The sequence below is a fragment of the Camelus dromedarius genome, chromosome 26 (assembly GCF_036321535.1).
Source record: "Camelus dromedarius isolate mCamDro1 chromosome 26, mCamDro1.pat, whole genome shotgun sequence".
In the NCBI taxonomy this organism is placed as follows: domain Eukaryota; kingdom Metazoa; phylum Chordata; class Mammalia; order Artiodactyla; family Camelidae; genus Camelus; species Camelus dromedarius.
The window spans coordinates 13,339,293-13,354,916 of NC_087461.1; the positions used below are offsets into that span (position 1 = coordinate 13,339,293).

At 38.7% G+C, this 15,624-nt stretch overlaps 1 protein-coding gene across 12 annotated transcripts in view; it reads left to right on the plus strand.

Annotated features, from left to right (window-relative positions):
• The first annotated feature begins 1,525 nt into the window (after positions 1-1,525).
• Positions 1,526-15,624, plus strand: part of ABI1 (abl interactor 1) — a 101,083-nt gene continuing 86,984 nt past the window's right edge. For 2 of the 12 annotated variants that reach the window (XM_031444641.2, XM_010995669.3), the window contains exon 1: positions 1,529-1,815. In XM_031444641.2, the coding sequence (XP_031300501.1) occupies positions 1,699-1,815 (117 nt within the window). In that variant the 5' untranslated portion in view covers positions 1,529-1,698. Of the gene's footprint in view, positions 1,816-15,624 lie in introns of all 12 variants that reach the window. The other 10 variants (XM_010995675.3, XM_010995672.3, XM_010995673.3 and 7 more) reach the window with 6 other exon arrangements.

Here is a 15,624-nt window from a genome sequence, read left to right on the forward strand (position 1 = left end):
AAGCATTTAATGTTCCTCTTGGAACTAAAAATTTGAAATATAGGGTCTTTTAGACTATTCCAAAGCAGTTGATTTAAAAAATTTTTTTGAAGGGGAGGTATTTGGGTTCATTTTTTAAATGGAAGTATTGGGGATTAAACCCAGGACCTCATGCATGCTAAGCATGTACTCTACCACTGAGCTACACCCTCCCCACCAAAGCAGTTGACTTTACACTAGGTAGAGAAACAACTTGTACATAACTTCAAAAGTGTAGGGAGACATGCAAAGAAGAGTCAACGAATAAGAGATTAGGACACAAAAGCACTAAAGATTGTGTGTTAATTTTTATTTTTTATTTTTAAAAATTAAAACAATTTTAACTGAAGTATAGTTGATTTACAATCTTAGTTTTTGTCACTAAGCAAAGGGCTCATGGCTCAGAGAGCCAAACTCTATCAGCGGGAGTTTGCAGCAAAATAAGGATTCATTGTAGGGCGCCAAACAAGGGAGTGGGAGACAAGCCTTAGATCCACCCCAGCTTGGTCTTTGAGTTACAGGTGTTTTAAAGGGGAGGAACAAATAAACTGGGATTAAGCATCACATTGTGACATGGTTTAGGGAATCAGAATGTCTCCTGTTTTTGATTCCCTGGCCAGGTGGTCCATGGCTTGCGGGCCTGTGAGCTCACCTTGCCCTGGAGAGTTTGTACCTTAATGATGATATCCGTAACAGCAATTTCGTATGTTAACATGGTATTAACAGCAGTAACTTTAGTCACCTGAGGGTGATTGATTAGTGTTCATTTAGCACAGGATTGAGAAGGGGTGGGGGAGAAAGAAATGGAATGAAGTTTTGGATAAGAGATTAATCATAAACTCAATAAAGGACCTGGGTTTTAAAAGGACTCCATTTCAGTTTCAGGTGTACAACATAGTGATTCAATATTTTTTATAGATTATAGATGTGTTTTAAAATTGTGGGTTTTTAAGGGTACAGAGCATCCTTACTCAACTTGTACATTGCTTGGTATAGAGCTCTCAGTAACAAGTGTTAGCTCACTTTTAAGTGAACCGAGGGCGGTAGAAGTTTAAGAGTAAAGCCTGAGTTGCTTATCTCTAAGAAGACAGAGGAAGTTAAGAGTTGGAGGTTTCTATGTTGTAGTCCTTTTTAATCCTTATCAAACTATCTCTGATTCACGGGCGTTTCCTAGTTAACCAAGTTCTACCAAGCTTCACAGCCTTCTCGGGAATAGGATTTATTCTCTAGACTCACCCTGTGGCGCCATCTCTCGGAGCTGTCAAGGAACTCGGGACTTAAACCACCACCCTCCTTCCGACTCCTTTAATTACACCCGTTCCCATTCTTTTGCGAAGGCTCCCTGGACGCATGCGCCTTTCATGGGGCCGCTAAGCCTGTGAGAAACTACAATTCACAGAAGGCCACGCCAAAGGGAAAAAAAAAAAAATCCCATGATCGCGGGAAGGGGGGAGGGAAAGTCGGCAAGGCTCGCGAGAGAAGGAGGGTAAGGCGGCTGCGCGAAGTGGGTGGAGGCGAGTGGAGCGAGCGAGGAGGAAGAAGAGGAGGTGCCGTCCCACAATACCAGGCGGGAGGGCGGGCAGGCGGTTTGTATCCGGGCTGTGAGGTGCTCGGAGCCTCCGCGGACCTTGCTGCCTCCGTCTCTTTAACGCGAGAGGAAGCGATGCGGAGGGGTGGAAAATGGCAGAGCTGCAGATGTTACTAGAGGAGGAGATCCCGTCTGGCAAGAGGGCGCTGATAGAGAGTTACCAGAACCTGACCCGGGTGGCGGACTACTGTGAAAACAACTACATACAGGTGAGGGGCGCGCGCGCGCCGGCCGGCCGGCCGGGCCGAGGACCCGTCGCCGGCCGCCCGAGTACCAGCCCGCCGGGCGGGGTGGGGACCTGCTCGAACCTCAGCGGCAGCCCCAACCCCAACCCCAACCCCAGCCCCAACCCCAATCACAGCCCCAACCCCAGCCGGGGAGAGAGCAAGTGGCTGGGCTCCGGGAGTAGGGCTGCGATACAGGAAGTGGCTGTGGTGGTTCAAACCCTAGAAACCGAGAGAGAAAATAGGCGAGGGGGCCCGGAGCCCGCGGCCGCCGCAGCCCGGCGCCCCCCTGCCGTCCGCCTCCCCGCGGGCTCGGCCCCGGCCCTCCGACTGCCCTCCACTCACCGGGCTTCCGTCCTGGAGCCCCCGCGGCCGCCGCGCCGCCACCCGGCCGGCCGAGGGGTCTCGGACCCGGAGAGCCAGGGGGAGAGCCAGGTCGAGGCTCAGGGAGGAGCGGCAGGAGGGAGAGGAAAAGCGGGGTGTGTGTCGGGGGAGGGTGGGGTGGGGGTGATTATGTCAGTTCAGCCCAGAGGGTGTGTCTTTTATTTATTTATTTTTTAAAAAATTGGTCATGAGTCACATTACACAGACCTCCCCGAGGAGAGGAGGAAGCGGGTGGGGAGCGAGGGATGCCGTCGAAGAGAAGTTAATCTCAAAATGCCTTTAATTGAAGGTTTGTAAATCTGCCTGCCTGTCCGTTTTCAAGTCGGGTTTTTCCCCCTTCTCATCATTTTCACTTCCGCCCCACCGTGATATATTCTAGAGGCTGTTAGGGCGATCGTTAGTATAAAACACAGATTATTCTTAACTACTTGGAAAAATGGCTTAAATACTCTCTCTTCCCCAAAAGTTCTTGAACTGCTGGCTTCCTAAGTAACTTAAAATAGAATGGTGTAATCGCCGGTTGCTTGCCTTTTTTTTTTTTTTTTTGAGGTTTCTCTCCAACCTAAGTACATGGATAGAATGAATTCCAGTAAATCACGGAACAGATTTAGCTTAGCTAAGAACCGTAACGTAAAATGTTACTGTAGATTTGTTAGAAACTTCTTGGGACCTTATCTTGACAGATTGTTGGTTGTTTGCTTTTATATTAATGATTAAAAGTGAATTATGTTGTGATAGTTTGGTTTGTAGATCTGTAACAGCGTAAACGAACAGTTTGCAGTAGAAGCAAATAAAAGTAGCAGAGTCCTTTGTATCAGTGTAATGGCACCAGAAATTCGCTTGTTAATGGTAAGACATGACCAAAATGTGCTTTGAAAGGTTAGGGTTATTGCAACTCAAAACTCAAATATTTATAGAAATGCATCCCATGTGATTATCATTTTTAAGAACCAATCGTTTCTGTTTTGGCAAATACTTTTCCTCTATTTTTAGAAGGAGATAACTGCAGAATATTTTGAATATTTCTCAATTTCCATATTAGTAACATTGTATCTTCAGTAGCACTACTAGGAATTTATCTCAAATTTTTTCAAGCTTTTAGTTTAGGAATTCCACTGATAAACTTGTTGAATGCCTGCCGTGTCTACTGTATTACTTGATTTTTTGCAAACTTTATATTTAGCTCTTTAAAAATGCTCTAAAATCTAGTAGAATTGTGGATATAGTTTTCAGATAGAAAAGTTACCTTGTAGTTTATCGATATTAAAAAGTATACAAATTTTATTCAACTTCATTTGAAAAGCCTTAAAATTGAGGTGAATCTCAATTTGCTGAAGGTTTTTAAAGATTTTGAAAATCAGAGGGAGAGCACAGGAAGGTCATTTTTTAGTAGAAGTCAGCGGATGAGTACTTCAAAACGGGTGGCTTCTTTTTGTTTTGCGTGTTGGGAAATCTGACAAGTATATGGTGTGGTAACTGCTACGCGTTGGCAAATGCAAACGTGTTTTAACCTGTCTGTTGACTATTTCTTTTTCAGATAGTTGTGGGCTGTAAAGTTTTGGTTTTTTTTCCTTCCTCTGACCTCTTTTATTTTCCCCTCTTGGCACCATCATGTAACTTTGAAGCACTTTTTAAGTTCATTATATCCCTAATTAAATAAATCATGCTATTTCTCATGTAGTCCTGTAACCATGGTGCCCCAAGTTTTTTTTTTTTTGATGGTCCTAAACTTGACACCAGTGAGATATTCAGGTCTTACTGGGGGTGGAGGGGAAAGATGAAATTCACACACGGCAGTGTATATCTTAGTAGCTTTTAAACTGTGGGCTGCATGAAGCCGGCCGCTAGCTGCCTTCCCAAGAGACTTGGACAGAGTCAGGCTCATATAGGCTCAGAAGATGATGAGGACTTTGTAGAAGTTGATGTAGTGTTAGCTGACTTCGTGATGTGCTGTGGTGCTGTGAAGAGGGAACAAACAGTACCAGAAATACCCATTTTGAGATCTCTCTCTCTCCCTTCTGTGATCAGATGGGTAATAGCCAACACCCTGTGTAAACATACCTTCTGTTGGGGAAAGCATATATGGTTGTGTTTTGAGAATTTTTTATACCCAAGGTGAGTTAAATTATTGCCTGAGTGTTTTAATCTTGAGAATTCTTTTCATTTTGTTCCTTTCCTACAATTCGGAGCGACAGTTCAGGTAAGGAGTTTAGCCGGCAGGTTCTTTTGGCTGTGGTGCCATTGAGTTCTTGAGCACTTTATTAGCTCTTTTGGTCCTGTTGACTTTCATTATTAAATTGTATTATTAATAGCAAGAGAGACTTCTCAAAAGAATCCACTATCTTAAAAAGGATAGGGTTTTTGAAATTCTGGGAAAATAATACTCAAAATTAAAAGTTTTTTATATAGACATTTATATAGACATAAAGAAAAATCTGCCTTTTTCCATCTTTAGTTTGAATTTTTCTGGTGGATGTCATGGATGATCAGTCTTCAACTTGAACACATTTATTTATCTGGCCAGTTCTCTTGGCTCTACCTTAGGGTCCATACTGCCTTTATCATGGAAACTATTTTGGGGAATAGGAAGGAGATCTAAGTGAAATGGAGTAGAAACTGCTTAAGAAACGTCTCTCAGCATGCACATTGCTACATTGGGTAAGGACAGAAAAATCTTTCTTATAGCTTAACTTTTTTTTTTTTTTAATTGAGGTGTAGTCAGTTTACAGTGTTGTATCAATACAGCTTAACTTTTTAATTTAATTTTTCTGCCTGGAATTCCCCCAACAAGAGCTTTATTTGGGTTAACAAGCGAAGTCTGGGAGGATGAAGGCCCATCATCAGTGAGCTGCTTAGTTTAGCTGCGTCCCTCCACCCACGCAGTCTATTTATGGTCATTTGCTCATTATACCCACGTGATCTTGGAAGGCAGGTAATTTTTGAGGGGAAGTACTTTGGAGTAGGTAAAAGCTAACGTTTTTGGTACTGTACAGTTTATAAACTTTAATGTTATTATAATTCTATGATTTTCTTTCTTTTCTTTCTTCCTTCCTTCCTCTTTCTTTTCTTTCTTTCCTTTTTCTTTCTTTCCTCTCTTCCTCTCTCTCTTTTTTCTTTCCAGATAAGCAGTCTGAGGCTCAGAGACATTGACTATCTAGCCTAAAGTCCCATGTCTTGTGTGAGAGAGTGCTTGGAATCAAATCCAGATTTTCTGATTCTATATCCTGACTTCCTTTTAATGACTACTGAATGGGGTGCTTATTGCAGCACAGAGGATAAAAAGAATGTATGAAGAGGGTAATAGGGAAGGGAAGAGGAATATAATTGCTTCTGTTTTTTGAGTACCTACTCTGTGCTGAGAACAGTCTGTGCTGGTTGATTTGTATTATCTTTAATCCTTGCAGACACTCTCTGTGATAGGCTGACTTCTCTTACAGATGAGGAAATTAGGAGTCGAAAAAGTTAAGTGAATTTTGTTTGATGATACTGTTAGGAGTTGGCAGTCAGGATTTCTCCTGAACACTTGTCTCCAGACACGAATGAGTCTAGAACGCAGACTAGTTCAGAAATGTTACGAAATAAACGGACTCTTGTGGGTCATGTCTGGGAACCTACCAACTCTTTTACTACTGTTTCTTCTAAGTTCCAAGTTGTAATGCCAGAACAGGTGTGTTTGTTATTTGGGGACTTGCCTGGATCACTGAAAGATGGTAGCTTTGGCATTTGAAGTATTGAATTACAGGAATCATAGGCTAGTTTTTCACTGAGTTCCAGTGGATCCTTTTCCTTTCCTGTGCATCCTTCCCTCTTTTTTCCTGTTCTTCATTAGCTTTGCAATTGTGATAAGAAAATTTGTAGAAGACTTAGTATAAGTTAACAAAATGAAAAGTGTCTTGAAATATTTTGGGTAGGTAGTTCTGATTTCCATACAAACTATGTTCAGGTGGAGACAGTCAAAATGATTGTGGAGATTAGGACGGATTGGAAGTGGAAAAAATCTTAGAGTTGCACTTGGAAGTTTGAAAACAGTGGCTAGCAAAATTAGATATAGGTTGGAAATCTAAATGAATTAAAGAGTTTTAGTAATGTACAACATGGTGACTATAGTTAATAATACTGTATTGTGTAAGTGTAAAGAGAGTAGATCTTAAAATTCTCACCACAGAAAAAAAAAGAAAAAAAATTGCAAATTTGTGTGGTGATGGATGTTAACTAGACTTAATGTGGTGAATCATATTGTACACCTGAAACTAATGTAGTGTTCTATGTCAATTATATCTCAATAAAGCAAAGCAAAACAAAATAGGGTTTTAGATAATTTTATGAAAGATCCTCAGTTAATTGTTTAATTGACCTAGACCATGCCATAGCATTAATTAAACATTAATGCTGCTGTCAGGCAGGCAGGATCTGACCTTGCATATTAAGTCTTAATGAAAGTCCATTCATAAGGATGGAAATTTTTTATCAGTTCTTAACTAATGCACTCAGGACTACTGAATATTCTTTAGGACTGTATACCATTTGAAGGTTTGCATTAAAAAGGCATCTCTCTTTTTTTCCTTTTGTAGCTTTAATACTAGTAAGAACTTTACGTGTGGTACTGTGATCTAGTCCTGATCTGTTTAGATCCTCAGTTTTAACATATTTGTGTCTCTAGGAGAGGTTTTTTTTTTTTTTTTTTTTTTTTTTTTGTAAATTGTGGAAATAATCCCTTAGGATAAGAATGCTTTCCTGATTCCTCTTGTGTGCTTCTGTTTTCTCCAGCTACTTTTAGTAGCTGAAGAATACTAATACTCTTTGTAGTAGAAAAGAGGTATTTGGGCAATTTGGGTCGGGTCTGTGGCCATTTAGGATAACCCTATTTATCTTAGGTTAAATTATGCCTTAGGAATCAGACATTTGTGAGTTAGCAGACAATAAGGGCCAGAGAAGAGTGCTAATATTGCGGCAAGAGGTTGAGTCAAACTAGAGGAGATTATGTAGATGTAATTTGATGAAAATAGTGTTGGTCCTTTTAGGGAAAGTAAGGGAAAAGTGATAGTTAAAAGCTAATTTTGGAGTATTTAAAAAGCTTAAATTTGGGAGAAGCTATATAGTTTTTCTGTTGTCTTTCTGTGTTGATTGTAATTTTTATTGAAGTTGCGGTTTGATTTTAGAAGAAACAGTCAAACCCTGGGACTACAAATTTTTTAAACCTTAATATTTGTATAATAAGACACCATGCTAAAAAATAAGGTTTGTTTTTTTTTTAAAGAACAGTATTGTAAAGATAAGACACTTGGAAGATGGCAATTACTGGATTTTGTTTTTAAAGGAAATCGCTGACCTGATCATTTTAACAGCAAACATGAATTCCTTAGAAAGGAATCTTGAAGTTTTTTAGTATTACTAAGTAGGTACAATTAACTAATTTACTAATTTTCTTCACTTACAAAATGAATTTTTTTGAGAAATATTTGGTAGTGAACTAGTATTTGTGGAAAAAAAATCTGAAAGCAAAACAGAGCATTCTAAGGAAAGAAAGGTAATGTGTATTTGTTATCAAATAGATTCTGATTTTGATAGGCATGTGTGCTTAGCAAGTTCAGCAAATGTTTGTGAAATTGTGATTTATGTCAACTAAAGAATATTGTCAGTGCCATCTCAACTATAGCTTAAAGTAAAAGGAAACTGAAAGTCTTATTTTCTTGATTTTTACCATGGTAATTAAAAATTCATTATGGAAACTTTTAAACATACTCAGAAATAGAATAGTATAATGAACCCTCATGTGCTCATCACCCAGCTTTCACATTCATCAGCTCATGGCCAGTCTCCTTTCATCTGTATTCCTCTCATATCTCTTTGCCATTATTGTAAAGTCCATCTTTGACATACCATTTCATCCATAAATATTTTAGTACGTATCGCTAAAAGATAAAAGGCTTATTAAATCCATTGCACAACTTTGTTCTGGGGAAAAAAGATACTGAATGTTAGTATAATTTATTTATGACAAAATGAGTAGAAAGCTTTAAAATAGTTAATATATTTTAAATTTACAGCTAATTTTGTTAGTAATTCCTGCCAGAGGCTGATTGTAATATAGCTATATTGTTGCTTTATAATGGAGTTTTTAAAATGGAGCTGTAATTCATATAATATAAAACCAACCATTAAAAAATGTACAGTTCAGTGGTATTTTATATGTTCATGGTGTCATGCAACCACCAACCACTCTGAAGTCTTCTAAAACATTTTCATCATTCCTCAGGAAAGCCCATACCTGTTAAAGTAGTTCATCCCCATCCCAACCTCCCAGTATCTGGCATCTACTAGTTTGCTTTCTGTCTCTACAAATTTATCTATTCTGTATGTTTCATATGAATGGGATTGTTGCAGCAAAGTGTGTTACAGCTCAATGTTATAGCTCCGTTGTGATAGCAACCTGGAACAGGGTGAGAGACCAAGCAGCACTCAGAGGGTTGGAGAACTCAGGGTTATTACGCCAGTGGGCCCAGAGAAGTTAACACTCCAAGCTCTGGACCCCGTCTGTAGTTTACACAGCCTTTTGTAGTCTACCAGTCTAGACTTTGCAACATTTTGTAACATCGTATGCAAATAAGGTATAAACAAAAATGACTAATTAGGAACAAGCGTTGTAGAAATAGGCCAGTCAGGAGTGAGGGAAATGAACCAATCAGGGAGTGAGGGAAATGGACCAATTAGGAGTGAGCTCCATGCCAATGAAGCATTACAAATGGGCCAATCAGGAGTTAGCTCAGGGAACCAATAGAATCTTAGGGATAAGTTTCGCTTTCCTGAAAGTGAGCCATTTCAGAGTTTAAAAAGCGAGATAATGCCACCGGGCCAGGGAATCAGATGGTGCCGGCAAGAGAGTAGTGGCTCTGCCTGGGGGTCCTGCTGGTCTTTTTCATGGGGCTTCCCACCTCAGGATTATACAATATGTGGTCTTTTGTGTCTCTTTTACTTACGTTAAGCATAATATTTTCAAGGTTCATTCACTTTGTTATATGTATCAGGACTGCATTCCTTTTTATGGCTGAATAATGCTCTATATTATACCACATTCTGTTTTTTCATTCATCTACTGATGGACATTTGGATTGTTTCTACCTTTTGTCTGTTGTGACTAGTACTGCTACAAATATTCATATACAATATTGCCTATTTTCAGTTCTTTTACATATGTACATCTAGGAGTGGTTCGTAATGGTATTTTGTTGTGAAATATGTAATTACCTAAGTTTGCATGGAGATAATTTTGAATTCCTACCATTGTACTGCAGTGTGAAAAGGGAACTCCGGGCATGAACATGTACTCAGAATTTTGGTGTGAATTGAGAGAACTTACAACTTGGAGCCTAATTTTCCACTTTATATGTGAGCTTAATTTTCCCCTTGATTACCAAAGTAATACCAAATGTGGTAATTGCACAAATTTTAAACTTTTTAGAAATACAGTGTACACAGGACAAGTCCCTTGTAATGTCACTCACATATACAGCCTTTAAAAAATATATGTAAACTTTCTACTATACAACTGGTAAACTCATATTGTTGACACTCAGAAAGTATTTCAGTCATTGTATATTTAAAAATTAGAAAAATTCTAACACTTCTATGAGATTTTCCAATTAGTAAATCAGATGTGAATTATATTATTCAGAGCTTAAATATAGCATGGTATGCAAGATGTGCAGTTGGGTATTCTCAACTGCTTTTGATTGGAGCAACATTTTATTTTTTATTCACTTGAAACTTTAAGGGAATAAAAAATACTATGTTAATGAAAAAGTATGTTATTGAAAAACTTTAGTTTACCTTTAAGTTAATTATCTCCTCACTTTATATTTAATTCGTATTAGCAATTTCTACACACTGTGATTAAATTGGATTTGGTAAATTTTATTTTCCATTTTCTTGAAAGGCAAGTGTGACACTTTGTGAGAACCCTTTTTATTAGGGCCATGGGGAATTAATGTCCTCTACTTAAACACCAGAGATGTGTGTAATGCATCATATGGAAAAAGATACTTCTTAGTTCAGGTATCGGCAACCTAAGACTTACAGTAACAAACGCTTATTTTAAGAAGGTGGTGTAGTGGTAAGGGTTGATTAGTGCCATTTAAACATCATGGTTACCAATCAAAAGTGAGCCCTCAGTATAACCCAGCAATCCCACTATGTTTTCCATGTCAGTTTACATTATAAACTGTTTAAAATTTTCTCTTTTAAAATCTCTTTCCTTTCTCATCTTTTGTTTCATAGAGAAAATAGACCTCGTTCTATGAGACATACACTTTCTTACCACTACATTTCCGAGCCTGCTGGTGTCCTTGTCCATCCTGTTCTGCTTCTTCCTTGTCGTGGAGGAGAGGTGTCCTCCCTCCTAGCTGAGGTTAGTCCTTATCTTTGCTCTGGGTCGCATCCTCTCGTGCATTTTCAGAAGCCTTATACTTTTTATATCTTTATGCCTTCTCTCTTTACTGAATTTCTGCAGTCAGCATCGAAACATCTCAAGCCTCTCTAGCACTGTTTAGTTCTCGTCTTGCTTATTTTCTCAGCATCACTTCACACAATTGACTGGTCCCTCTTTTTTTTGAAAAGCTAATTCTTTGGCTTCTGTGAGGACATTCTTTCCTACTTTTCCTGTTACTTTACCTTATTAAGGTGGCTTTGTATGAGCTCCTTTCTACACCTTCTACACCTACCACCTCGGACTGTTCTTAGTTATTTCCATTGGAATGATCTCTCTTCTACTGAAGTTTAGATCCATGTATCTGCTTGTTTGAGTCACGGGTACCTCAGACTTGAGAGGCTAGAAACTGAACATATCACCTTTCCCCAGCCTCTTCTACTGCTTCCCTGGAAACCTGGGCATCATTCTTGGCTTCTCTCTTTTTCTTCCCTGGTACCTCCCTCCTCAGCCACTGCTACTGCTTCATTGGTAGCAGGCCCTGCTGATTCTTCTTAAATAGCTCTTCAGTCTGTCTAGTCCTTCGCCACTCTACTACCCCAGCGTAAAGCTTAGACATCTCCTATAGAGTCTGACTGTCTTCCTGCTGTCAGCACGTATGCCCCTCTGATTGCATCCCCATCATCCACACTGTGGCTTGAGTGGCACTCTCAAAACAGAAATCTGGTCACGTCACTCCCCTGCATGAAAGTTCTTCAGTGAGTCCTCATACACATGCAGCCCCATGGTGGGCCTGGGGGCCGTGTGTGGGACAGCTCCTGTCTTTCTAGTCCTGCTGCATTCATCCCACTGCCCTCGTCTTACCATCATACTGGCATTTCAGTTTTTGAAATTTCATTATTTTCTTCTTTGGCAGATGTTGTTCTCTGACTAGAAAACTTGTTCCTCTTGGTCTGAATATTACCCATGTATCAGGTCTTGTAGTTCAGGTGAAAAATTCCTGTATTCGTTGATTTTTTATTTGATCAAAATCCTGAGTACCTCTTAGGTGTCAGCTACTACCCTGGTACCACAGATACAGCAGTGAGTAGGGCAAAGTCTGTACCTTTAGGAGGTTTTCATTATTGAGAGGAGGTGACAGATAATAAACACCAAAAAAAAAAAAAAAGACTTTCACATAGGGAGAAGTGCTGCTTAGAAAATTAAATAGGGTGACAGGACACAGAAAACTGGGGTTGGGAAGGAGGACTTCTTTAGCTGGGGAAGTTAGGAAGTGCAGCTCTGTGGAGGTGACATTTGACTCGAGACCGGGAGGGTAGATAGGGCATATTCCATGTGAAGATCTAAGGAAAAGGCAAGAGCAGAGGCTCTGACGTGGGGAAAATCTTCCTAAGGGCAGTTAGTGAGAGGGAGACTGGTAGGGGAGAGGTCAGAGAGGTTGTCAGGGGTCAGAGCATGTAGGGCCTCGTAGGCCTTGAAAAGTGGTTGGATTTTATTCCCAGTGTAATGGGGTGATCATTAGAGTACTTGATTGATATTAAAAAAAATATCATTCAGGCTACTGAGTGGCAAACATGTTGAAGGGAAGATGAGCAGAATTAGCAGCAGGAGGTATTGTAGTGTTCCAGGCAGGGAATGAGAACTGCTTGTACAATGTGAGGAATTGAGGGGAGAGGTCGGATATTTATTTTTTAAGGCAAAGCTGAGCAAGACTTAACTCGTGGATTGGATATGGGATGTGAGGCAAAGGGGAATCTAAGGATGGCTCCTAGCTTAGCTTGTTTTCCTCACTTTGTTAGTGGATGGTAGCACCTGGGTGAGGAAATGGAGAGGACCATTGTGGATGTCAAGTCCATGTCAGATTAGACAACGAAATAGATGGGCCAGACAGTCATTCTGGAATTTAGGGAAGAGTCAGAATTCAGAGATCAATGTTGAGGAGTCATCACACAATAGATTAGCACTGTCTAATAGAAATATAGTGTTGGGGGGAGGGTATAGCTCAAGTCGTAGAGTGCATGCTTAGCATGTATGAGGTCCTGGGTTCAATCCCCAGTACTTCCTCTAAGAATAAATAATTAAGTAAACCTAATTACCTCCCCCCACCACAAAAAAAAAGTGAGCCGTGTATCTAATGTAAAATGTTTGTAATAGCCACATTAAAAAAAGTATGAGGAAACAGGTTGAAATTAACTCTAGTAACGTTTTATTTAACCGAGTGTATCCAACATATAATTATTTCGATAGGTAATCAACATAGTTTGTTAGTGAGATATTTTACATTCTTTTTTATATACTAAGTCTTTGGAATCTGAAGTGTATTTTATACTTGCAGCACATCTTAGTTGCGACACGGATAGTGAAAAACTGGGAGGATTAATGAGTGGGAAGTCCTGTGAAATCTAAGGATGGTTGGAATCGAGTTACTAGAGTAAGTAAACTGCAGAGATGGAAGTTGGGTGTTTAGAATGTGGTATTTTTCAAATCTAAATTTTTGGAAATGGTGTAATTACTAGTGATGACCATGGGAGTTCTTGATGGTGATGAAGAAAAAAAATGGGAGAAAAAATTGTTTGGTTCAGGAGGTCAAGTGACTGAGAGGCAAGAGTTCTGGGTGGATTATCTGAGTGAATGTTGCCATCACTGAGAATAATGATCGGAATAGTGATGTGTTAGCGAATGAGCTAAGATGTCAGAGTCCTCAGTGAAGAAGGGGAGTGATGAGGATGTTGGTAGATGGTAGTAATAAGGTTACTTCCTTAGAGACCTCACCCCTTGCCCACCAGGTCAATTTATACCCTGTTAAATGCTCTCATAGAATCCTGTATGTTTCCTCTGTGGCACTCAGTAGATCTGTTTGACACTTGATGCTCATCTCCAAGAAAGCAGGACGATGTTTGTGTTATTTATTCCTATATCAACAGTGCCTGCCCGATGCCTGGCACATAAGCTCTCAGAAGTTTACATGAACCTTACAGGGAGTCTGGAAGCTTAGTTGTGGTCCTCATTCTATTATGAATTAGTTGTATTTTAACCAGTTTTTAACTCTCTTGTCTTCTATAAAACGATGAGTTTGAGCTAGATTATGTCCAAGGTTACAGTTCTGATGGCTTTTAGTAGAGTTTGTTTTTGACTTATAGCCATCCAATTCTGACGCTTTCCATTAGTTTGTTTCTGAGTTCTTCAGTTTCCTCTTTAAAAAAAATCTCTGCTTTACTTATTCTCTGTTTTGTTAGCAACTATGTTGAAATGTTTACTTTGTCGTAATTAAGGTATCAAGACACTGAATAAATAGGTTGTTCAGGAAATGGTTTTTCATTCAAATTGTTATGAACATGATTCCTCTTAAATATTCTTAAAATCTTTCTAATAAAGTCAATTTTTCAAAGTCTTGCCAAAGAGAAAAAGTAAAAGTGAGATTGTGTTACATTGGAACATCTTTGTCTTTATCCCTTTATAGTATAGATCAGCAGTACTGAAACTTATGGTCTCAGGACTCCTTTAAACTCTTAAATGTATGAAGGACCCCAGAGAACCTTTCATTAGGTGGGTTATATCTTTCAACACTTACTGTATCAAAAATTAAAATAGAGAAGTTTAAAACATTTATGAATTCATTAAAAATAACATGTAATGGGTTTTAACATTAATAATGTAAATACTAATTTTCTGAAAAATATCCAAGGTTTTCCAAAACAAAAAAAGTTTAATGAGAAGAATGTATTGTTTTATATCACTGCATATCTCTTCAGTGACCAGCTAGAACATAGCTAAATTCTCATATCTACATCTGCATTCAACCTGTTGTGATATTTTATTTTGAAGTATATGAGGAAATCTGACTTCATATGGTTATGTAGTTGGAAACGGAGAAATATTTTAATAGCCTGTGCATGGAACTATGAATAATTTTCTTTGATACTGTATCAAAACTTGGCAGATAGTAGTTCTTAAAGATTGATCGCAGTGTAGACTCTGAAACCTTATCAGTGAGCATTTTATGCTCCAGTACATTAAAAATCTATGCCTGGGTCTTTTGGAAAATATTTGTTCATTTAATTAAATGGATTTTCTGAATGTTGACACATTTCATTATATGATATAAAAAAACACATTCATTCATATCACTTCAGATTTTATCAGATGAGTCTGTAAGTATTGTAAAGCTCCCAAGCTCATGTAAATGGATGAAAGGTTTCCAATATTCTGATTTTTACTTAAAAGCTTAAATTTTACTATTGGCACCAAGTATCTCCAGTTACTTTCCTTGAAATGGTAGGCTTACTCTGTTTATTTTAAGAAAGATATCTGCCAGATATCCAGTCTGATTAACCATAGTTTGTCAGTTGTTTTTTGAAGTACCAAGTTGTTTTTAAGTCGTTTATTTTGAAATTCCATGGAAAAGTGGCTTATTCAGCTTGCAAATAAATTATACGGGTGCTTTTTCCTATTGTACTTAGGATGCAGCAGAATTACTTTACAGATTGTTTTCATTTTCTCACACAGAATGTTTAATGGCATCTTAGGGTTAAGGAGACCCAGAAGAGAAGGCAAAAGACATTATTTGTATTATGAAAGTAGTTTTGACCTTGTGAACCTCCTGAAATGGTGTTAGGGACCCTCAGCGGTCTGCAGACCACACTTTGAGAACCTTTGGTGTGGATGATGGGTTTAGTAGACTTGATGCCTTCCTTTTGTGGTAATAATGGGAGTCTGAATTTTAAATATTGTATAGCACTATGTGTAGTGGGTGAAGTAGGCATGTCTGACTGAAAACTTGTGTAATACCTCATGAAATTTAAAGTTGCTTGTGTAGGAATTCTCTTAGCACAGCACATATTGTGTTAATTATCTTGGATAATTTCTTATATTCTAGTCTTATTATTGCTCTGTATATTTCATGTTTTAGCACTAATTTTGAAATAGTTCAAGGTTTCATATATGTGTTTTCTTCAGATTTCACCCATGCCAAAAGTTAAGTAATTTGT